General features: G+C 37.3%; 1 protein-coding gene across 1 annotated transcript in view; it reads left to right on the forward strand.

The window, feature by feature from the left end:
- LOC306873806 (glutamate receptor ionotropic, NMDA 2A-like) overlaps window positions 1-17,708 on the forward strand; it is a gene marked incomplete at both ends in the record, with an annotated part of 86,740 nt that extends 69,032 nt beyond the window's left edge. Inside the window, 10 exons of the mRNA XM_079423294.1 lie at window positions 4,608-4,722; window positions 6,753-6,955; window positions 7,231-7,396; window positions 11,246-11,399; window positions 11,503-11,628; window positions 11,838-12,067; window positions 13,282-13,442; window positions 13,562-13,749; window positions 15,265-15,503; window positions 15,930-17,708. Coding sequence (XP_079279420.1) covers window positions 4,608-4,722; window positions 6,753-6,955; window positions 7,231-7,396; window positions 11,246-11,399; window positions 11,503-11,628; window positions 11,838-12,067; window positions 13,282-13,442; window positions 13,562-13,749; window positions 15,265-15,503; window positions 15,930-17,708 — 3,361 coding nt within the window. The remainder of the gene's footprint in view (window positions 1-4,607; window positions 4,723-6,752; window positions 6,956-7,230; window positions 7,397-11,245; window positions 11,400-11,502; window positions 11,629-11,837; window positions 12,068-13,281; window positions 13,443-13,561; window positions 13,750-15,264; window positions 15,504-15,929) is intronic.
- Between the last annotated feature and the right edge of the window lie 7,672 nt (window positions 17,709-25,380).

A 25,380-nucleotide genomic window follows, 5' to 3' on the forward strand; every position in this document is an offset into this window, starting at 1 on the left:
ACTGTCCTTTGATTCTGGCCTTGTTTACTTGCCTTGCTTGTAGGCAAGGCAGGATCTCTGAAAATCGATTCTGAAGCATTATGTTGTAGCTTTCCCTCGTTGTTGACCTCCTATTTATTGTCTTTCAGTGCACAAAACAACATAACTGCTTGGCCAGTTCTTATTGGTTGCATTGGATATGTCAGCCCGGGTATTATTACTGACAAACCTGTGTTTACTTACATAGTCTATCTTAGCGAAATGCCATTTAAAGGTCTCTGATATTCAGTTAATAATTCTGCATTTTTTTGTGTTTATGATCTGACAAATTCTTAGTTTAACTTTTAATAAAACAAATTGTATTTTAATAATTTATGACATTTCTTAACTCTTATGTAAATGCTGTTCCATCTTGTGTCTACTGATGTTCAACTGCATTTATTTATAGACTGGACATGCTGGGGTGTTCTGAAAGAGTTTTAACACATGTGGTTGCTAGGGTATACATAGTACCATATAGGTGGTTTATATTCCTAGTTTGTGATTGGCCTGTCATGATTATTACACAATCATGAAATATATACAGAAATGTAAAGGTCTTCCTTCATGTGAAATAAAGACTCATGGGGTTAATTGGCCTGCCTTAAAATTATTTGTGAATGAAATTAGGACAGGATTTATTACTATTGCATAATAAAAATAAATATTACTATAATTTGCAGGTTGGCAATTTTATGTTTATTTTTTTTATTGTATTTTTTATTTCCATTTTACTTTTTCCATTTTATTTTATTTGTATATAATTTTTTTTTTATTATTAGGTGCAATATTTGTAGTACAAAGCCTTACTTATTTTTCAAGGATTCCAATTTCTATGTAAATATGAAATGACTTATACTTCATCTGAACAAAATGGTCTATTGCAATAATTTGTCACAATGAGCCAGAATTTCACTATCGTGACAGCGCTGTAAGACCTGCACTAACAAAGACCTTACCAGAGAACGATTAATAGCATTCATGGCACCATGTGGAATTATCATCACCTAATATGCATTTAACTACATCTAATCTCCGACTAACATTTCACTGTTAATTGAGATCATGCATAAAGAGGCTCTGTGTACAGAAAGCCATTTGAATAGACATTTTATAAACCGCAAACTCTAACTGACATAATTAGTTGTAAGCTTTCGATAATTTCCAGAAGACTATGGAAAATAAAGGTCACCCTGCGCAGTGTCTAGTATATTATACTCTCCCCTGTCTCTCTATTTCTCAATCTGTGAGATTAGATGCACAGAATAATGTGTTTGTTTAAGAGAAAACTCTGTGACAGCTATGACAAAAACTTTCATTTTTACACTGTGGAAGTCTCTAATATATGAATAAGACACACTTACAAACAAACACACTCAACAGAAGCTGTGTTTGAGTAGCAGGTGTAGCTCTGACCCTGTTCTTTTAATTTCTGCCTGAAGCTAAACCCCATTTCCTAGTTATGTTCCTGTTTCTTAATTAAATTCCGAAGAGAGTTTGTGTGTGTTTGTGCCATCTGAGTAGTGCACAGCTGAGCTAATCTTCATTGTGCATTTCACGGAGAAGGCAGAGATACAGTATTGAGCTTCTGTTATTCAGAGGAGTCTGTGTGATTGAACACAGCCTGGCAAAAGTATTCAGGCCCTTTAAGGATTAGTTCACCCAAAAATGTAAATTCTGGCTTTATTTACTCACCCCTCATGTCGAGCCAAACTCGTGTCGCCATCTTCCATGTGATTTAGATGGAGACATTTTGAATAACGGGACTGGTCGCTCATTTCCGTGCCATTACAGTGAATGGACACTGAAGCTTTCAAGCTTCAAAGGACGTAAAAGCACTGTAGAAGTATGATAGTAGAAGTCAATACAACTTGTGTACTCTATTCCGAGTCTTCTGAAGCCATATGATAGCGTTGTGTATAATAGTAATCTTCCCCTCCTGTGAACTGTTGAGTCAGACTGTTTTTGTGAACTGGATCAACATTTAATTGAAAATATGCTGATTGTTTTTCCAGGAGATTTAAGGCAGATGTCGAGGTTTTAATATTTCTTTTGTTTTCCACGGAAGAAAGAACATTATATGGGTTTGGAACAACATGACGGTGAGTAAATAACAGACCTTTTCTTTTTGAGAGAAGGAATTCTTTAACCAAACCAACTTTTTACTTCATTACAAATCATTGTTTACGTTCAATGTTTGTGAGTTTAGAGCAAATTTAGTATTATTGAATGGTGATTTAGTAGTGAATTATTTAAAAAATGACTTAGTGTTATTTAGATACTATTGTAGTATTTTTTTGTTAGTTTGCAACAAAAACCCTGGTTTCATTTGGGGGCTTTTCTCAGCAAGTATACAATTAATTCAGTTCATTTGATTACTTAAACAGCACAAACTTTACAACATTTTTAATCGGTTGACAACTTTCAAAAAACAAATAAAACAAAATATGCTGGTGGAGGATCTGAACAGGTACAACTGGATTATACCTGTGAGTCATTATAACCTTTCCTAGATAAACAAAAATGTCACGGTTACAGGATAATTATTCAGGTTGTTAATCTAAAGGACAGCTGTGAAAATGAAGACTAAAGAGCATTCTAAATATGTCAGTGATAATGTTAGACAAATGCTTTAGGAAAAGGTTACAAAACAATGTCCAAATCTTCGGATGTCCCAGCGGTGTTGGTTCAATTATGAGGAAGTGGAAACTACCACAAACCCCCCAGACGCCATCGAGAAAAGGTCATCCCTCAAAAGTCTCCGCACAAACAAGCAGATTTGTAAGAGAGGCCAGAGATCACTTTGAAAGAGTTACAGAGTTCAACAGTTGAGAAGAAAGTAAAAGATTGAATGAGCAGTCAAGCATTATGAGAGGCTGATGTAGCAAAAGAAACCACTTTGTCAGATGTAACTACAATTTGGGATGGATATTTTTGGCAATTTCTTAATTCGATCATCGATAGGTTTAAAACAACGATTTATCGAGTAATCGGGGGCGTGTGCGGGGGGCACACACATGTAGATGTATATTTTCATCTACATTATTAAGTGATTCCTAAATTTGCCTGCATGCTTTCGAAGCCATAGGAAGTAAAAACATCACTGTTGCATTATTATAGGATCGGTATTTTTTAAAAAGAAACATCTAAAAGCAATAAGACTGTTTCAAATAACTCTCAATATCAGGCATTGCATTTGAGCATGAAACTAAATACTGGTAATACGCAGTGCATTCAGCTGCATGTAAATACATGTTAACATCCCAACGCAATCCTATTAGATTAATCAGAAATGTATGTAGCTAACCCAGACATCACTACTTGACTTCGAAGCCAGGCTTCTCTCTCTTCTCACGTCTATACTTTGAACCCCATGCTGTTGCAAGCTAAACAGTCAGAGCTCAGGGTGCCGCACAAAGTGCTGCTATAACCAATCATTTTTTTCCGTTTTCATGATCGATCATCGCTGTCACGGCCGAGTAATCGATTACTCGATTGCTGATGCACATCCCTAACTAGAGTAAGGCGTTTTTAGATAACGTTGCCCATTGCATCTGGGAACATTTCAAGAAAAAAAATATTTAAAGGAAAAGTTCACCCAAACATTGAAAATTCTGGCATTATTTACTCACCTTTATGTTGTGAGAAAACTATTACCTTCTTTCTTACAACGAACACCAAAGATTTTTTTTTTTTTTTTTTAAGTATTAAGACTTTGAAAGGGGATGGAGTCTGTCAAGCTCCTAACAGTAACCACCATGAAAACTGTCCATGCAGAGGAGAAGATTTATAAGTGAATAACAATTTGGTGTAAATTGGTGTATGGCTACAGAAAAGATGAAGAATACGCTGAAAAAAAACAAGAGAGCCTGTTTCTGAAACAAACAAACAAAAAAGCCAGTCATTGATAACAAAAAAGCATCAGATTTAATAACATAAAAAGGGGAATTTGTGTGTGTGAAGAGTGTGTGAAGCTCTTACATACACACCCTAAGAAGTGTTTGTCTTTGCAGCAAATGGTGGATCTACCAAATATTAAATTGTGGGGATACAATTCTTTAAACTGTTTTTGCTGTTGTTCAGAATACTTCTAACATTCAACATCAAAATAATTTAAAGTTTTAATGCATTGAAAGATGAAAAAAAACTATGCATAATTTGTCCATTTAAAATGAATTAGTTGAGTGTCTAAATGCATTTGCAAGACTTTGCATTTGTGTTTGCTGGCTCATTGAATTTGGGTTTTGGCTACAAAAACACAGAACTAGGATGGACTGATTTGTTTACCCCATTTAAGATTACAAAGGCAATTTAATGTCTTGCGAAAATAGATAAGACTACTAATGGCATTCAATCAGACGTTATTTATATTGTTTACCTTGGAGCTTTTCACTTATATCTCATTAAATGACTTGCATTCAACCCCCAAACAGTTTGAAAGAACATTTAGTCAATGAAAACTTTGGTCCGAACACAATATGATAGATGGATAGATAGACAGACAGACAGACAGACAGACAGACAAATAAGTAAACCTTAAAGCATGTTGTAACTTTGCTGATATCTTTGTGTCTGTGTGTTTGTTGCAGATATATGATGGGAGTCAATCTAGGGGGTAGAGATCATTCGTTCATGGACGATGGCTACCAAGTCAATCCCAAGCTGGTAGTCATTGTTCTTGACACACAAAGGGAATGGGAGAAGGTAAGAGCCTTTTATCTTTATATCCTTCCCGAATCTTCATTTTCTTCTATTAGCTCTGCCTGTAAGGGATTCTGGAACCATAAGCAATCAATATTCTGTTCACTAGCTCAGAGCCTTTCTGTGACTGCGTGACTGCACTGGACTTTGCTATTAGAGAAGAAGAACATTTAATTTGTACTTCCCTTTTCCCAGCCTGGGTTTTTTTTAATGCGCATGACTTAAACTATTGTTTACTTAGTCATAAAGAGTCAAAATAGCCCTTATTAAGGCATCGGTTTCACAACGGATTTATTGCGAGCTTTAAATTGGAGAAGAGTGCACGTGTCTCCATCCAATTCGATTGTGCTGGTTAATGCCCTTTTTCATTTCTCTCTCTATTTTGGCTATTAGCAATAATCATTTGCTTGTTTTTTTGTACAGTAATCTATTCTCTGTCTTTGCTCCCTTTCTATAATTAGCTTTACATGTTCTCCTATTCTATCTCAGAGCTTCACACTCGTTTTCGTAATCGTTTGCTCACTCATGCGTTCTTTTAATGAGTCGTTTTTTCTGTGAGGTATGTTGGATGCTGTGTGTTTTGACAGTGCCCTGCAGTGTGTGTGAAGACACACACACTCACATTAAAACCCTGCAGTGATTGTGTGAAAAGTGTGACACTAATCATTTCTCACTGCAGCGGGGCTAGAACAGAGTGAGAGCTGATCGTGTTATCGGAGCTTATAGACAAGCACACGCACTTGACGGAACACATAACCACTGCACGAAGAGTGCGGTGCACATACATGGGGTAAACTTGACATTTCAAGCAGCAACAGAAAAGCACACACACCTGACGGAATGCATAACTATTGCATAGAGTGCTGTGCATATACATGGGGTAAATTTGACATGGCAGTAGTCGACATGGCATTTCAAGCAGCAACAGCAGTATCTTGCAGTGTGCCGTGCTATCTGAAACTACTTTAAACAGCTTTTTCTTTTGTAATTATTACACATGCAGTTGTAAGGCACTTTTGTACTTCTTAAAATTAGTTTTTACCCCACAGGACTATCTTTAAATCTGTGATTCCTAACTGGTTTTGTATTAGGACCCCAATATTATCTTGGACATGGAGTTGTGGGTAAAATTGTTCATTGTACAAAAGTAACATTAACATTTGATTAATATTAGCATGAATTACACAGACCAAGCAAGGTGCGAAATGATTAACATGACATAGGCTGAATGGGAAAACTGAGAATTTTGCTAAGGCATAAACAGCAGCGCAAGTGTGATTTATCAGCCTAACACATGGAACAAATACCAGGCCAAATATAATATTGGAATTAGTCATATTATTATAAGTGACAGATGCATTTGCACCAGAATAGCATAAAGTTTGATTGGACAGCCTTTAACGTAAACAACAAAAGATATGGGAAGCCTTTTCTCCTCCGTTTTAAAACTAGATGAACACATTTATTTTTCTGTCGTGTCATGGTGGCACATTTGTAGATTAGGTTAGTGTTATATAATTTGCATTTTGCTTTTTTTCCCCTTGTTGCCAGTAAAACCTCATCAAAACAGGTCTGCAAACAATTTCTAGGCTACAAACCACCAATTGAGAATTTCCTGCAAAAATTTCAAAAGTTTTGAAATCTTATTATTAAATAAAATATTAAAATGAATATAAAATATATATTTAATACAGTATATAATATATATTATATATATATATATATATATATATATATATACATACACCCCTAAAATCTAGACGTTTATAAACATTCTAAAAGAGGGCGAACGAGAATAAGGGAATAAGGAAGACTGAAGGAAATATAGACCTGGGTCCCAGTCTTTGAATGAGACTTATTTGTGTGCTGGATAAAATATACACTGTTTCGCTAATAACATTTCTTAGCTTTGCTTTGAAGAGCGGAAAATCACATTTTTGTCCCCAAACTTAAAATAATAATAGAGGCCACTTCAGAAGAACCTTCAAACCTTGTTTATTTGTGAGCCAATGTTTGTTTGTGTATGTCTACAGATGGGACGATGGGAAAACCAAACGCTGAAGTTGAAGTTTCCAGTTTGGCCACGTTATAACTCATTTGGGGACGTGGACGCTGATGAGAACCACTTGAGCATTGTGACTCTAGAGGAAAGACCCTTTGTTATAGTGGATGATGTGGACATTCTTACTGGCACATGCATGCGCAACTCTGTACCTTGCAGGAAACACATTAAAGAGTGAGTTTTGTTTTGTTTATTTAACTTTTTTTTAAAACTATAGCCGCTTATACCCGTTTTGAACAAACTAGCAGGTTCTGTAGGCTTTATACACCCTATCTTAACCTTTAGCATGAAAGCTGTCTTTTCCTGTGTTATACAGAAATAATTGTGCATTCTCTAATGTGGTTATGAACTTTTGTGTGTGTTAAATTTAGAACATATTAGACTGAGTTATCTTCAGTCTTTCTCAGTATCAGCTGTTTTCTATATTGCTGTGCCTGTATATGCTGCAGTAATACCACGGATGGCTCCTATATCAAGCAGTGCTGCAAGGGCTTTTGTATAGACATCCTGAAGAAGATTGCCAGAAATGTAAAGTTCACCTATGATCTTTACCTGGTCACAAATGGCAAACATGGCAAGAAGATCAATAATATCTGGAACGGCATGGTGGGAGAGGTTAGTCACTTTCAATAACCTAATGAGTGAATCATCAGTTTTAATTGCAGTCACATAGATGTCAGTTCTCCCTGGCTGTCTGGCTGTCAGTCTATTGTTCAGTCTGTTTTTCTGTCTGTGTGTCTATATTAATCTATCAGGCTTTCGTCCCCCACACTTTTTTGGGGAAAATATGTTCACATAACAGTTTTCAAGGCGTAGTGTGAATAAATCTAGATTTAAAATTAAGGTGATGTGAAACACTCATGCAGTGTATGTTTCATTCATACTCGAAGCTGGAGGGCACTCTTGAACTGAATGTCCAAAACAAACTCAAAGAAGTAACGGTGACTTATGACATGCCAGGAAATCCCTAATATAGACAAAAGCATCAAGCTAACGCTGTAGCTAAACTTAAAGGGGACATAATACACACAGTTTTTCAAAATCTCATGTTAATCTTGAGTACCTATAGAGTAGTATTGCGTCCTTCATATCTCCAAACACTCTAGTTTTATCATATTTATAAAAGAAAGGGTAACACTTTATATTAAGGTGTCCTAATACAGAGTAATTATCTAATTAAGTACTTAGTAGTAGCTGTTGTACTTACATGAAATAAAATGTACTTACCATGTAACTAAATTATGGAACGGCCTGTAATTACAGTTTGTAATTATGTAGATGTAATAGGCAGCTACTGTTACACATATGTAACAGACAGAGTCTGTTACACAGCTACTAGTACACTTAATTACAATCTTGATACACTTTATTTTAAGTAGCTTATGCCTGTGTAATATTCTTTCATTTTAATGTAATTAGAAAGGTATTACATGTATTTAATCTTTTGGTTATACAAGTATCTGTGTAACAGAATCTGTCTGATACATATGTCTAACAGTAGCTGCCTATTACATGTACATAATTACAAATTGTAAGTACAGGCTGTTCCATAATTTGGTTACATGGTAATTACATTTTATTTAATGTAAGTACAACGACTACTACTGAGTACTTAACTAGGTAACTACTCTGTATTATGGATACCTTAAAATAAAGTGTTACCAAATAAAGTGTAACCAAAGAAAGATACAGCTTTACGATTCTCTCCAAAAGCAGCAGAGCTCCTGGAGGCGTGCCATGGGCGGAGCTAAAGAGTCACGAGAACTTGAGCGCTGATTGCCAACAAAACACAGAAATATGATGCAGTTTCGCTATTGATGCAGTATATATTGTTTATGTGTTTTTCCAAGTCATCTCCAGGTAATAAATAGATTATAGAAATGTAGTGCTAAATGACATATCAGTTGTTACGGTTCTTTAAGCCTTATTCTGTGATATAAATGGAAAAATGTGTTGGTACATATAAAACAATAAAATTGTAATTAGGAAAAATATAGGAAAAATATTATAGAATATAAATGATTGTTTATACTGCAATGACTGCAAATGCTCACAACACAAACAAATAAAGAAACGCACTGCAAATGCTCACAACACAACCAAATAAATAATTGTATTTGCCCCAAATTTCTTTGTTTGGTTGTGTTGTGAGTATTTGCAATGCTTTTCTTTATTTGATTGTGTTGTGAGCATTTGCAGCGCATGTGTAGTAAAATTGACAAAGTTGTTTTCTCAATTTGCAGGTGTTGAGCTTTCTAGGCCACCGTAGTTCTGTCTATCGATTTGTTTTATCTATCAGTCTGTCTATTGTTGTATTTATCTATCTATCTATCTATCTATCTATCTATCTATCTATCTATCTATCTATCTATCTATCTATCTATCTATCTATCTATCTATCTATCTATCTATCTATCTATCTATCTATCTATCTATCTATCATCTATCTATCGCTTTGTCTGTCTATCTACTAGGGATGTGCATCTCCACAACTGATGCATAGCCAACGATACAATACACTGAAGACACATATGAAGCAGCTAGCGATGCGCTACGATTCACCCCTGTTACGATGCAGTGCGATTCGATTTCGATTCGATTCAACGATGCGATTCAATGCAATACGATGCAATGGAGAAAATATGATCACTTTAATTTCTTTGGTTCAGACAGACAGCAAATCATAAATTAACTTATGTGTCTTCTACCTTCTGCCTTCTACCTTCCTCGAGGCCTGTTTCATAAAACAAGTTTACCAAATAGGCCATATTATTTCAGCCTGACTCACTGTGAAATAATTTGGTTCCATAAAGCAAATTTAACAAAGATTAACCTCAGTCACTGTGGCTACTTATGCTGCAAAGCTAACCTGGTCTAAAGTTACAATCTAACATTGCTCTTTAAAGCATTAACAATCACTAAACTAAAAGTTAAAATCAAAATTAAAACTACATTTTAACTGCTATAAGAAACACACATTAACTCATCTGGGGGTGGTGATGGCGCAGTGGATAAGACACATGCCTTTGGTGTGAGAGACCCGGGTTCGAATCCACTGTGAGACACCAATGTGTCCCTGAGCAAGACACTTAACCCCTAGTTGCTCCAGAGGCGTGCGACCTCTGACATATATAGCAATTGTAAGTCGCTTTGGATAAAAGCGTCAGCTAAATGAATAAATGTAAAATGTAAATGTAAATCTGAGCTTAGTAATTAGGATTGTATTAGCTTACATCTTATTTACCCAGTACAATAGTTCCTTTGCATTTACTGCTATCATAAAATGCATATTTGAGTCAGAATTATTGCGCTCCGTCTGATTAGCCCGTATGCGGGCAGCAGTGGTCCACTCGCGTGCCTCGCCCACTCCTGACAGCAAAATGGACATATTTAATATTTGCATGACTTTCAAACATTTACAGATGAAAAATATACTCGTGACATGTCAGTTATGCACTGAGGAAAACAAAATGTCTCAAATGCATTAAACAGCACAAATATATTCGCTGTTTGCCATGGTGGATCGATCTGATCCATGATCGATATTAAGGGCTGCTTATGAATAAGCGTGCACAAATTAGTTAGATTGTGTGAACTTACATTGTTTTTTTATAACCGCTTTAGCCTTGATTGATTTGTTAGGTTATTTCAAGTCAGGTTTGGACTTTAATCCCTGCTTTTCCTCAGGTCTCCATAGTGTTGTTGTGATTCGTCATATTCACACACGGTGGTGATGAGAGAACACACTTGAGACACAGTTTAGAGAGGAGAAATTAATCTACATATAAAATATTGATCACAGATTATTGGTCACTTTCTAAACAATAAAAGTGTAGCGCATCCACTAGTAATTATATATAAATAAATCGTTTTTTACCAATGCAAATATGATAGAAACGATGCATCACAATACAAATGCCAACTTGTATCCGATGCATACTTTTTAAACCGATGTATCGCATCGTTAACTTTTTTTGCCGATGCACCGAGCGAATCGGGGAATCTTCCCATCCCTACTATCTACCCATCAACTTACAATTTGTCATGTCTGTATATCAGTTGTTCTGTCAATCTTTTCTGTCTGTCTATTAGTCATTCTCTTGTCTTTCTATTGTTCTGTCATTCTAGTATCTATCTGCCTTTCTGTCATTCTTTTTATCATTCTATCAATCTGTTGTTCTGTTTGTCTGTATGGCTGTTTATCTATTATTCTGTCTGGCTTTCTGTTTGTCTGTTAGTCTATCAGTCTTTCGTTCTGTGTGTCTGTCTGTTCTATCTATATATCTGTCTATTGTTCAGCCTCTGCCTCCCTGTCTGTCTGTCTGTCTGTCTGTCTACCAGTCCATCTATACATCCATACTTGTCTTGCATTATATATACATTATCTATCTTCTTCTTTGTATTTCTGTTTCAATCAGTGTATTTTCTGTTTCTTGAGGTATCTTTTTCTTCCCTGGTGTATAGGTAGTCTATAAAAAGGCTATAATGGCTGTGGGCTCATTGACCATAAATGAAGAGCGGTCAGAGGCCATAGACTTCTCTGTCCCATTTGTTGAGACAGGCATCAGTGTGATGGTGTCACGTAGCAATGGAACGGTGTCACCCTCTGCGTTTCTAGGTAATAGATGAAATAATATCTTTGAAATCCCTCTGGAACCAGTGTTTTTTTTTTTTTATCTCTGTCTTCTCCCATGCATTTTCTCTATTCTGCCCTCCCTCAGAACCCTTCAGTGCTTCAGTGTGGGTTATGATGTTCGTCATGTTACTCATCGTCACAGCAATCGCTGTTTTCCTCTTTGAATTCATCAGTCCACTTGGTTTCAATAGAAACCTGGCACAGGGCAAAGGTATGATACAGAACCTCAACCAAACAGTCAACCAGCATCTGCTTTGAAACAGCTAGAATACGTAGTTGAAATTTTAAAATCCCAGCATTAAAAATTTAAACAATAAGCACCTTGAGTAACCTGTAGATCCACAAAGCTCTTATGACTTCCCACTTACTCCTAACTCTTACTCACTAACTTTTGCTTTTTCTTGTCTTGCTTTTCTATAGACCCTCATGGACCCTCCTTCACTATTGGTAAGGCTGTCTGGCTGCTGTGGGGTCTGGTGTTCAACAACTCTGTCCCAGTACAGAACCCCAGGGGTACTACCAGTAAATTTATTGTGTCCATATGGGCCTTTTTCGCTGTGATCTTCCTGGCCAGCTACACTGCCAACTTGGCTGCCTTTATGATCCAAGAGGAGTTTGTGGACCAAGTAACTGGCCTTAGTGACAGAAAGGTAATTTTTTGTGTATCATGAAATATAGTGAGCTGTCTCCTGCCTCACGAACCTGTATGTATACCTGTACCTGTAACTGTATGTTAGGATGGAACAAATATGTGACAAGATTACACTGTCTGATAATTAATGTACCATTTAAAATTTTAGGTGATTTAAGATTTTATGATTTTGAAAGAAGACTCTTATGCTTACCAAGGCTGAATTTATTTGATCAAAAACAGTAATAATGTGAAATATTGTTGTTTTCTATTATAATATATTTTAAAATGTGATACATTTCTGTGATGGCAAATCTAAATTTTAGCAGCATTACACCGTCATTACATCTTCAATGTTTAAAAGTTTTTTGCTGAATATAAGTATTCATGTCTTAAACTGTACATATACATTGGTCAAAGACTAATTTCAACCATGGTTGACAATAAAGATGTATTGTGTGTGTGTGTGTGTGTGTGCGTATATATATATATATATATATATATATATTACTGACCTCAGAAACTTTTGAATGGTAATCTATGTAGAGAACCTTGAAGTAGTTAATGTTTTTTTTTTTTTTTTACTGTAATCATGTCTTATCTTGCATAGGGCACTGGTGCCCCCTGATAAAATATATGCATACACCCCTGACAGCAGTTGTCTTGTTGACACTGAAGTTCTTAATGCAAATATGTACTTACATTTATAGACATCATCTTACTCCAGCTCTGACAGCCATCTTAGCGGTTATTTGTTGCTGAGCTCAGCACAAATCCATTGTGAGAATACCTTATCTATGGATGACACACACTGTAAAAAGTAAAAAAAAATATGCAGTTGGTGCTATATGAAGCTATTTCTACCTTTTTTTTTTCTAGTGTAATCTAATGTATTTGGTTCATTCAAGTCGTAATAAATAATTTCTGACAAATTTTACTTGAATAAAACCAGTTAATTTAGATGTTACCACATGAAGCACATTTCTCAGGCTACCTGACAAAACATATTTTACAGTGTGCTGTCTAGTTGGCAGCTCACTAGGTTTTGAGAAAGCATCCGTATGTCATTATAAATTTACAAGATGGAGTATCTGAACTACACCAGTTACTAGGTTTATCTCCCCGGATTTGTTTCTGTATTTGAGCTTGTATCGATTTTCTTCATGTATCTCTTAAAGCTGCCCTCACTGTTCTTCATGTAATTGATGTATTTTTTTTTTCTATCTTTTCTAGTTTCAGAGTCCCTATTCCTATTCACCACCGTTTCGCTTCGGGACCGTGCCTAATGGGAGCACAGAACGAAACATCAGGAAAAACTACCCAGACATGCACCAGTACATGGTGAAATACCATCAGACTGGAGTTCAGGATGCACTGGTCAGCCTCAAGACGGGGTACGGCTGGGATATGCACATTATTTGCAGTGCATGGTCAACGAGAATACTTCTGGTATACATAATGTTGATATTTCTCTATATATAAGCCACTAAGACTGCTTTTTTGGTTTGTACAGTAAACTGGATGCTTTCATATATGACGCTGCTGTGCTCAACTATATGGCGGGGCGTGATGATGGCTGTAAGCTAGTAACTATTGGCAGTGGCTACATCTTTGCCACAACAGGATATGGCATTGCCCTGCAGAAAGGATCTTACTGGAAACGGCTGGTTGACCTTGCTATCCTTGGGATCATTGGAGATGGTAAGTGTTTTCCTGCATTTCTTTCCTATTTTTTTTTTTTTACTTATTTCATGACCTCTATATTAAACACTAGCTCTGTTTCTAACCATAGTGAGATTTCTTGCTCAGTATGCAGCATCCTAAATGAAATGTAACTTCATAAATGATTGATTTGAAACACACTACATAGGAGATAAAATGCGCACCCAGATGTGCAGCATAAATATCATGAAGTGCATTCAGTTTATTAGAATAGAGTTGACCTTGAACATGAAATACTGATTCTAATTTTAAAATACATTCAAATAGGAAACCGTTATTTTAAATTGTAATTATATTTTACAATACTAAATTTTTTCCTGTATTTTTGGTAAAGTAAATGCAACCATGGTAAACATAAGAGACTAAACGTTTGAATGGCAGAAGAAAGTTTAGGAGACTGAAAGCCAGGGACAGAGGACATATATGCAATTTGGCTGTCATTATTTAAAAAAACAAATGACTGTAGAATGCTGCAAGCAACCAATCACAATGAGGTATTCCAGAGAGTGAAATTATGGGAAAATGAAAATAAATAAAATAAAGTTGCAAATAAAGATTATTTTTTACAAGAAAAGATGATTTCAGTGTTTCTACATTTCACAGTTAATCAAAAAAAAATTCAAAGTATAAATGTTGTTGCTGTTGTTCGCCTATTAAGGCTATTTACACTAATTCCGCCCACCATGTCTGATTGGGATGGTCAACACTGCAAAAAGACGCTTGTTCAATACCTTTTGCCAAACTTTTTTTTTTCTCCCTTTTCAAATCTCATATCGCATCAGAAAGGCATTTATTTTCAATAAAAATGAAGGAAATAATCAAAAAGTTGAAAATAAAGTATCGGGTAGGGTTAGGGTAGGTGTAGGGAGGGCTTTATTGTCCCAATAAGGTGGCATCCATTTAATAGCCTAATTTGAATTAAAACTATAATTTACACTCAATACGTTATTATTGCGTACTGTTTTATAATGTACTACAATACTGAGGTGCAGATAATTGCCACTATTTGCAATAAGTAGTATAAATAGCAGATAATCTTGCTATTTTAACAGTGTAAATAGAATCCATCACTATTTGCACTTAGGGTAAAAAGTATCTCTCGCTAAGAAAATATGCTATTTGCTCTTAGTGTAAATAGAATCTAATTGCTATTTACACTTAGTGCAAATAGCCGCTGCCTTTATTTTCTCCGTGTAGTTATTTTAGATTAAACTGCTCTGCTATTTTGGTTGAATAAAAATAATAAAATAAATAATTTTTGGTTGTCACTAAAAATATATATATTTTTAATTCTGTTTTAATTTTATTTCACAAGGCAACATTATTTTGCTGCCTGTTTAACAGCCTTTGCATCAGGAGCTTGCCTGAAATGCTTAAAAATGCAGCCCAGGTAAACAGCTCGCTAGTGTTTGGAACAGAGCCAGAATGTGAGCCTGTTTTTTTCTGTGAGTCTGTTCATAAGCATTAACTGTGTGATGTTGTGTTGTGTATTAGGTGAGATGGAGGAGATGGAGGCCCAGTGGCTGACTGGTATCTGTCATAATGAGAAGAATGAAGTGATGAGCAGTCAGCTGGATGTGGATAATATGGCTGGTGTGTTCTATATGCTCGCGGCTGCCATGGCTCTGTCGCTAATTACTTTTGTCTGGGAGCACCTCTTCTACTGGAGGCTACGTTACTGTTTCACTGGTCTCTGTTCTGGTCGGCCAGGAATTCTCTTCACTATCAGCAGGGTATGTCACAGAAAGACTATGGTAAATTAACTAGAGAGGTTCCGTTGCTGAAGGCAACCATTATCTGCTCAATCTTGACATATTAACTTGTCATGGTGGCTGTTTACCACAGTCGTCTTAAAGCTTCATCAGTGTAGGGATTGCTGCTTATGTGCTGACAAACACATTTTTTGCTGCGAAATAAGAAAGAGCTTATATAACAGAATATAATAGCACAAGCCACCGTCTCTAGAATAAAGTTACAGGGTGCTGTTGTTTGTCACAGCTTGATATATTACTTTAATTCATCGGCTTATAGAGTTTCAGACCCCAGAAAAAATACACCGGGACTATATTGAGAAATATTGGGCTGATATATACTTTTTGGTGTTAGCCTCCACTTATGGACTTCTTTCGTTAACCTTTGCGTCTCTGTTTCACTTATAGGGGATTTGGAGTTGTATTCACGGTGTCCATATTGAGATGAAGAAAGCCCCAGAGTTGGGCTTTAGTCCTCAGGCCAACATGTTACACCTTCTGAAATCAGCTAAAGAGATCACGACCCTCGGAGTTACCTCGCCCAAACAGCCCATGAGTAAAATTCTCCGTCCTACCACAGGGTTGCTGGAGATAATGGACAGTGCAAAAGGCAACAACCTCGCCCAGAAAAACGCTCCCAGCAATACCAGCACCATTCTCAGCAACCGTCACAAAGAGCCACTTAACAATACTCTGTTGCCAGGGCAACGTGCCCTGAGCTTGACTGATGCTCAGCCAGGTGTTGCTGGAAACGGTGGCTCAGGAGGCGGAGGTGAGACTGCTCGACCTCCAGCCTCCAAGCCACGTGCTCTGTGGAAGAAGTCTGTGGAGACTCTGCGGCAGAACCAAGGACCTGGGGGTAATTCCCCACCATCTTCCCCACAGCCCACCGAGACCTTACCTATGAAGGGCCAGCGCTACCTGCCTGAAGACGTACCCACCCGCTCGGATATGTCAGATTGCTCCGGTCGGGTGGACTTGCAAAAGCAGCACAAGTTAAAAGAAACACTTCGGAAACGGAACCGTCTACCGCGGGATCTGAGCGACATGGAGCTTTCAACTCTGCGAAGCCAGCCCAGCCAGCAAAGTAACCACAGCGCTCAGATCTACTCTCAGAGCAGCCAGGGGAGTCAGATTTATACCATTGACTCCATTGATCACGAGCATGGCCTGCACTACCCAGATATCTTCAGCAATCACCGTGATAGCAAGCACCGGCCATCCTCTTCCTCCGAGCAGCAGCCAATCTTGCAGCTCAACAGCAGTCTGCTCTCCCAGGCCCACGAACCAGATGTGATGAAAACCGCCGTCGCGAAGGATAAGAAATACAACACGTACGGAAAGCCTGGCGGTGCAGGGACCATCACCGGCGGGCCTGGTTCTACTCAGGATCCACGACAGACACACTGCCGTAGCTGCCTGTCAAAAGTGTCCAGTTACTCTGGGCTTTACACTGTACGGTCCCCCCAGTATCGCTGCGATGTCTGTCTGCACTCCGCAAACCTGTACAACATCAGCGAGGATCAGTTCCTCCATCCAGATGGACGGGGCACTGGCGGCGGAAGTGTTGACAGGGCCTTCTCTCCTTTTCTCCCTCAGCCTGATGCTTCCTTCACAGCCTATCTTCCCCAGAGTGACCAAGAGGGCGACGGCCTTATTAGTCACTACCAGAACGAGGGCGTAATCATCCGCCAGCACTCGTATGAGAACCTGCCCCAGAAGAGTTCCTCACGGCGGGTCAGTCTGCAGGACAACACGCCATATGCCAACGTTCCCTCGGCGACTCTGATCCCAGACAAGCCCCCGAAAAATCAGTCCGTCCACCTAAACCACACGCTCGCAGGGGTGGGCGTCAGTGGACTCGGGATCGGTCGTCGCAGCAAGTCGATGTATCCGGCACGCCCAACGGAAAACCCGTTTCTCCAGACGCTCCGCGATGACCAGCGTCTAGCTCACGGCCGCAGCTCAACAGACATTTATAAGCAGCTCGTGCCACTCACATTAGGCCAGGCCGATAGCAATGTGCTCGGCGTGGGGATGCCGACCCCTGACCTCTATTACTCCGAGCATGTCATGCCTTATGTAGCCCCTCCCCCTGTCGGCACATACACCGCTCCCAGGGCATTGAGCGCTGGGGGAGCTCGGCGTGTCTACAAGAGGATGCCGAGCATCGAGTCTGATGTCTGATGGAGAGAGAGCAATGTGGTCTGGAAGACTATGAAAAGACATGCATGGATATTTCCACCAGGATATGGCTTAACCGTGGAACTCTTGGCGGGATTGTAAAGCTTTTTGACTATAAGGCAAGCAAGTCTGGAATATATTTTGTTTCCCTTCCTGGACTTATCTGTCTGAACAGAAGTCAGAGTTCAACTTTACATCAGGTCCTCCCCTTTAGTCGAGCGGCAGCTCTGTGTCTTCCAGAAAACATCAGAAATGGTGGGCAGGATGCTCTCTCGCCTTCGAGCGAAGGAAGAGCAGCAAAAGCTGCTTGGAAGTACAGGGGCAGCTCCAAAGAGTTTCCTTTTTCACGCAACATGTGCAACCAAAAAATTGAGTAAATAAAAACCTGAGTGAATACCCACATTCAGCACTTTTACACACACAAAAATACACATGCACATGCAAGAGGCACAAATGATCTCAAACTACTGAAAGGACAGCATTAGGTATGAACTAGAATCAATCTTGACCAAAAAACCGAGTACCACATACAGTGTAATAGCATAAATGAGAGGCGTGCACTTGCACACAATCACATGCTCTGAAATTAATAATAACGCTTAGCTAATCGCTTAGCAGATCCAAACCTGATTGAGTTTTTGGAAAGGTGGCAGAACATCTGTTACACTGTTTGAACGGCTTATAAATGGATGTACGAATGCATTTCGATGTAAAAGCTGCGCTGAAGCACGGTCCACAAAGCCTGCTCAGAGTTCAAAGATTAGATTTCCATTCCAGCCTGAACTGTGACAAAATGCACTACCTGTATGATTAGTCTCGGGTGTAATCTCTGAAATCAAATACATTATAACATATCAGAGAAGGAAAACTCGATGCACACAAGGCCTGTGACTTGTTCGTGTCTCTGAGGACACCCAAGTGGAAAAGTCTTTGACCCTCCCCACCCTTGAATCCGTCCATACCTTGCCTGCATGCAGAGCGCAAACGCAGGAAGACACTCCTCTGCTCACAGCACAACAGTGTAGTAAGTGTCAATGTTCATTCATCTAAATTTTATCATCTTGAGCATATTTCTATAGTTGTCTAGAATATTGAAAAAAGTGATAGTCAATTCTTACAGTTTTCTACACTGCCAAATATCAGAAAAAGGTGTGCCAAGTGTATTTATTGTGTTATAGAGGAAGACTGCAGGAAAAGAAATGCAGGGAAGTGACAGAAAAAGAGGTATACCATCTTTTTTTGTGGTCGTAAGGGACTCAGAGAAGGCGTAGAAAATGTAAAAGCCCACACCAACTAATGATGTCAATACAGAACCACCGAGATCCTGTTTGCCTCGAACACACAAACACATCACTTCCTGTAGAATCCAACCACACACTCGTACTTCACAAATATTTTTGGTTGTTTTGAATTATAATAGTCATTCCAGCGATATGCACAATATCAGGTTGCAATATTATAATTAATATTATGTATGAAATTTCCTAGTTTTAATATGTTTTATTATTAGTTCCTTTCATTTTATGAATTGTTATACATGTGGAATTCATTTATTAATGTGATTTAATTGCGTATATATATTTAAAAGAAAAAGATAACAGCATGTTAATCTTCTCTATGGTCAAACTTTTAGAATTGTTCTTTTTGATTTTGATGTGAATGGGAGTATATGTTTACAGTGAATGTGAAAATATGGATTCATCTCAGATGTGATTTTGATTCTCATTTGAATACAAACATAAAACTGTCGTATGACCAAACGGTAACTGGATCACTTTTCTTTGCTGTGTTTTCAGTAAACACGAAGTGAGATTAACCTTTCAGGGCACATACTGGGTTTCAGACTCACCACACGAACATGGTTTGAAAATAATAAAGAATATATTGTGGCTTTAGAAAAGAGAAGCATTTTTCATAAGGTCAGTCTGTCAGATGCTACACGTCTGCCTCTAACCATTTCCATTCTGTATCCGGACAGGCGTTTTTGTGTTTACACTCAAGAATTATTCAAATTAGCTGTTTGTTTTTAATCTCATTAATGTCTATGAAATACTAGCATATTCATATTTCGTATTTCATATGAGCCTCCATGGAAAAGGCCATTGCTGTGTGCATCAACATCTCACTTGAATGTAAACAACAACCAGACCCAAGACACGGTAGGATATTTTAATGTCCAGAGTAGATGGGTTGTGATTAGATTGTAGTGGTTTACACAACCGGTATGCATTTGTATTTACAGGTAGATTTTGAATAAATTTATTTGCACATTGATCTGTTTTACATCATTTACATCCCTTCCATTATGCAAATTTAGACCAATTTACACTTGCTTGATCCCATGCTTGAATTCAAAATGGTGTAATAATGTTAAATTTTGCTAAGGTTGAGGCTCATTTCTCGCTAACATTGTGCTGTATTCCTACAATTGGTACCCATTTAGGATCTGAATTTGTCATAAAATTGACGAGTTCACGTGTTAAAAATGTGAAATTAGACACTTATAGGCTGAAAACAGACACGATAGCCAAATGTAATTATTATTTTGTATTGTTTTGTAATGTATTCATTTCCATGGAAAAGTAAAATTAAAAGCTGTTTATTTTTTCCATCAGGTTGTTTAGCAGACAGCAAGCCATTTATGTTCTGCAGAAGATAATGTTTAGGAAATTCAAAAGGAAATGGTGAGATGTAACTGCTTCTATTTTTCAAAGTTTCCCTTGGAATTTAGTATCACTTGGACTATTTAGGTTATTTTAATATGACCAGTAACAGTTAGATTTCATCTAAAAGAATGAAACACTATGCGAGTAAATCAAAAATCAAAGTGACAGGTTTGCAGTCCTCTGGTAGTGAAACTTTAATCAGGTAGTTTTTCACACATTTTGGCCAAAGTTTTGCTTTATAAAATTAAGCTACATATGAAATTACTCCTGTTGTGTAAAGCTTATTTGTTTATCTCTGACCTAATTGTAGAAAACAGCTGCTTTTTGTTAAGTTAATCGGCTAACTTATAATCAGTGGAAAATTGCTGATTACATTACCACTTAACAACTGAACAATCCTCTACCAAACACATGAAATCTTGTGTGGTGCATATCCATGCAAACAGCTACACCACAATGTTTCACTATTGTAAAATGGTTAATAGTCGATTAAAGGCCTGACCATTTTGAAAAATTATTTTCAGCTCTCCAGAGAGTCAAATAATCTGAGGTATATAATGAATGTCCATAGCACAAATGTAGGGAACCTCTGACAATGATTCTGTATATTACGAAGGCTAATGTATAGGTAGTATCAGTAAGTCATTTAATGCAGATAACCTGCAGTATTTTTTCTGTATCAACAGTGTTTGTCTCTGTCATAAGCCTGGTCATGTTGCTACAGAGAAACATATGAAATAGCCCATTCCTTTTAAATGAAACATAATCGTCTTGATAACAGCTACATGATGGGCTTCTGGCAGATCTTTCAAAACAACTTTGCATTGGATTTTATTCTTTTTTCCTGTAATTTATAGTTGCCAAAAGACTGACAAATGTGGCATCTCGTAGCACTGCAATTGGCTCAGAGAAGGAAGAAATGCTCTGATTTCAGCACAACTAGTATTCATGTCCTTAAAGGATAGTTCACTCAAAAATGGAAATTTTGTAATCATTAACTCATCTTCATGTTGTTCCAAACCTGTATCTATTTCTTTCTTGTGTTGAACACAAAAGATGAAATTTAGAAGAATGTTAGTAACTAAACAGTTGAAATCCATAGTTTTTATTTCCTCCTCCTCCTCTATAAATTATAGAAGTCAATGGCTACCAGCAACTGTTTGGTGTGTGTGTGTGTGTGTGTGTGCAACAGAAGAAAGAAAATCATACAAGTTTGGAACAATGATGTCCAAATTGTCATTTTTGGATGAACTGCTTTAATATTTACTTTATCATCACTTTTGAGAGAGTGAATAGTCCACAGATATCATTTATCTGTATACACCCACACAAATTAGGTTTTATAATGATTTGTAAGAACATCAAAGCTGCATTTATTTAATTAAACACAGTAATATTGTGAAATATTAAAATTTTAAAGAACGCTTTCTACTTTAAAATGTACTTTAGCCCTAAGAGGGCAAAGCTGAATTTTCAGCAGTCATTTCTTCTTCAGTCCTCAGTGTCACATGATCTTTCAGAAATCATTCAAATGTATTCTAATAAATGCAGCCTTGGTGGGCATGAGAGACTTATTACAAAAACATTAAAAATGTTTAATTAGTCCAAACTTGTGGCTGGTAGCTACTGTATATAAATATCAGTCCTTGCCTTAGCACACACAGTAACAGAGTATTTGTGCAAGGACTATATAGTACAAGTAGGCTGATGTACTGTGAATAGACTTGTGTGTGTGTACACTGGGAATAGACAAATGCTGTTTATGTTCACTGTTGTCACAGATGTATGTGTGTGACTACTATGGTAGGTGTGTTTTAGTAGGCAATGTATCTGATTATTAATTCGGATTAATATCACTAAACAGTCCAATTGTCCTGGTTAAAGGTGAAGTGTGTAATTTCATTAGACGTTAAAACTGCTGTCAAATCTTTGCTCTGTTTGTTTGGGCATTACAACCAGCCCAACACCACAACACTAGCCCAACCAAAGACTGTTTGTCCAACCAATAGATGGTAGGAGTGTTCGGAAAACCTATTTGACAACAATAATTTTTATAATAATCATTAAGTGGCGCAGAAATTACACACTTTAGCTTTAAATTTTCTGGGATTTTTTTTTAAACCACAATGATTTATTCTGCAATATCATACAGAACTGAACTGATTTTAAAAATCTTTAAATTTGTTTTAAATCAATATTTAATATAATGCATAATGTAATAAAATCCAATTATAAAATATTTTTCTCAATGTCTAGTAAAATTCAGAAAAAGGCAATTATACTTGGTTTAACAAGGATTTACTTGCTGAAATGTATCATATAAAGACATATAATAAATTTTCAGATGTTTCTTAATATTTTTCTCCATAGTGGTATTTCATAATGTGCATGCATGTTTTTTGATGGATTTCTGTATCCACTGAGACCCTGTGGTCTTAAATAAAGGATAGCAATAATTTCTATATAGCGATAAGTTTTATTTCTCCATCGCTGTTTTTTCATGGAGGCTTAAAAGACCGCTTTGCATGCTTTACAGATTTCCACCAAATGTGATCTACTATTTCTTGAGAGCACTTTAATGGCAGTGAATGCACTTCATGAGAGAACCTCAATGGGAGAATGTAAGTGCACTACAGAACTGTTTGATTTTCAATGCTATAATTTAGATGATTTTATAAAGACTTGGGTTGACATTTAACACACTTTAGGCCATACCACAGCATTATATGGTTCCAGCCCATATTATGATACAAAGCATGTTACAGTGCTAATGAAATGGGCAAAAAGTGCATGTCCATTAATATGCCTGAGCATGACTTATATTCATTTCATTTCATTTAAGAAAAAAACATTTATTTGATCTCATTTGTTTCATTTAATTCACTTTAGCAATTCTATTCGTACTATTAGTTATTTTAGTATGTGATAGTGACAGCTGGATCTTTTTTTTCTATTATTCAAAGCAATGCAGTGTTATGTAGTATCTATATTATTTATTGATATTTCAAATTAGCTTTTATTTTTTCCTTCAGTTTTCATTTTAGCTTAGTTTTTTGTAATTTTTTCATTCGTTTTTATTTTAATTATTTCTGTTAGCTTAAACTTATTCATTTTAATTAATACATTTAAATAATTCATTTTAGTTTTTCATTTTAAACTCATTTCAGGTAGCTGCCAAGGCTTGTTTAAGCTAAAGTTTTTCATCTAATATTTTTTTTATATTTAATCTAACATTAGATTTATCCAACATTTATAAATAAATTTAGTTTACGATAAGAACATAGCAATTTTTCTGGATACTTAAAATCCCTTTTCTAAAGTTATTTTTAAAATAAACCTTTTTTTTACTTTATTTTATTCTTTCTGTTGCTCTCTTGCTGTTCTGTAATTTCCATGTTTTCATTCTTTCTCTCTCTTTCTGCTTTATTCTTTATTTATTAATTACTTTTGACAGTTATATTTATAATATCTGTTATGTTTTAATGCATATCAAGGACCAAACGCCTCCATACATTCCCACTCCGGAAATCTGGAGTCTGTCTCTCTGTGTGTATGCATGTGTCATAGTGTGTTTAGTGATGCACACAGATGAAAGCATTACTTTTACTCATCACTGGGCACTAAAAGGTCCAGATGTATTGTGGTGAGGCTGAGAGGAGTCAGTGCGAAGGGCAGATGAGAGTCTATCAAATGAGTTTCCATCATTTATTCTGCTTCAAACAAACAACCTCAAATACACAGGCTTTAATCTGCAGTCAAATCGTCCTAATCTAATTCATCGTGACATGATCCATATGCACAACTATACAGCCTGCAGTAAAACGGCACACAGGCTCTGACATGTTTACATTGATGCCTATCAGAGAAAGAGAGAGGAGCTGGAGATAATGACTCACACACATACAAGCACATGTCAAAAAAATAAAAGAACGCCATTTAAATGAATCAAATTTTAAGAATTAGCATAATTAAGGCCCTAATGTGGACATATGCGCCGTTCCCTCCAGCAAAAGCAGGGCTATAATATGCTCTCTCATTAGCATTTACACTCACACATGACTTTCATGCACTGGATTGCTGTCAGTAAGTACTGCAGAAGTTCAGTCTGCGTGTAATCACGCGACGCGTGTGCGTTTCGCCGCACAACTGAGCACATACGTGTGAGCTTAAACGGAGAGGTCAGCGACTCCAAATAAATCTCAGAAGAGCGCCTGCTGTAAAACCCGATTAACATTGTATACGTCACTAACATAGAGCTCGTGGAAAAGTCGAGGGATTTTTTCCTCGGAAGGTCTGTGTGGGGGCTCGCGAGGAAAGCGAGAGACCCAGATCTATCCATTTTTAGATGTAAGTCATTTCTCATTGGCTTAATCTACTGTGAGACATTGAATGTTCATGTAGTGTTAGGTGTGCACTGTATCTCGCTCGTGTGGGTGGATACGTGTGTGTTTGTGCCAAACGCGAGGAACGAAGATGATGCTGATGAGTTTTCTTCTAGGTTGCAGTTTCGAAAGAATGAGAGTATGTTTGTGTGCATGCGTTTGTGAGCGAGTATTTCTGAGCTTTTGCCAGAAGAGCGCGCTTTGCCTACACATAGAAGAACCCATGAAAATTCATAAGGGCGCGACGCCTACTCTCCAATACTAAAAATACAGAGGAAGATAGTTGGAGGCAAGAGAGGGAGGGAGGAAGAGAGAGAGAGAAGGAGGAAGAGGATGACGTTCGGTGAGCAGGGGAGCGTTGCACACGTGGTCCACCATGTAAGGGTTTCTTCTTTCAAATTCCACTCTCAGAGTCGCAACCTTTTATGATCTTCTGCGTGTGTATGTGTGTGTGCGTTTCAGATAGATGTGTGAGACTTTCCTTCCAGGCCTCCATATGTGGTGTGACCAAAACGCCACATGTCACACATTATGTGGAGAATCAAAGTACAGGATATTGGAGCCTATGCACGTTTGAAGGGGACATTAAATTAAAATGGACCCTGCGTTTTGGGGCTTATTGTGAGC

This window comes from Barbus barbus (assembly GCF_936440315.1).
Source record: "Barbus barbus genome assembly, chromosome: 8".
NCBI classification, from domain to species: Eukaryota; Metazoa; Chordata; class Actinopteri; order Cypriniformes; family Cyprinidae; genus Barbus; species Barbus barbus.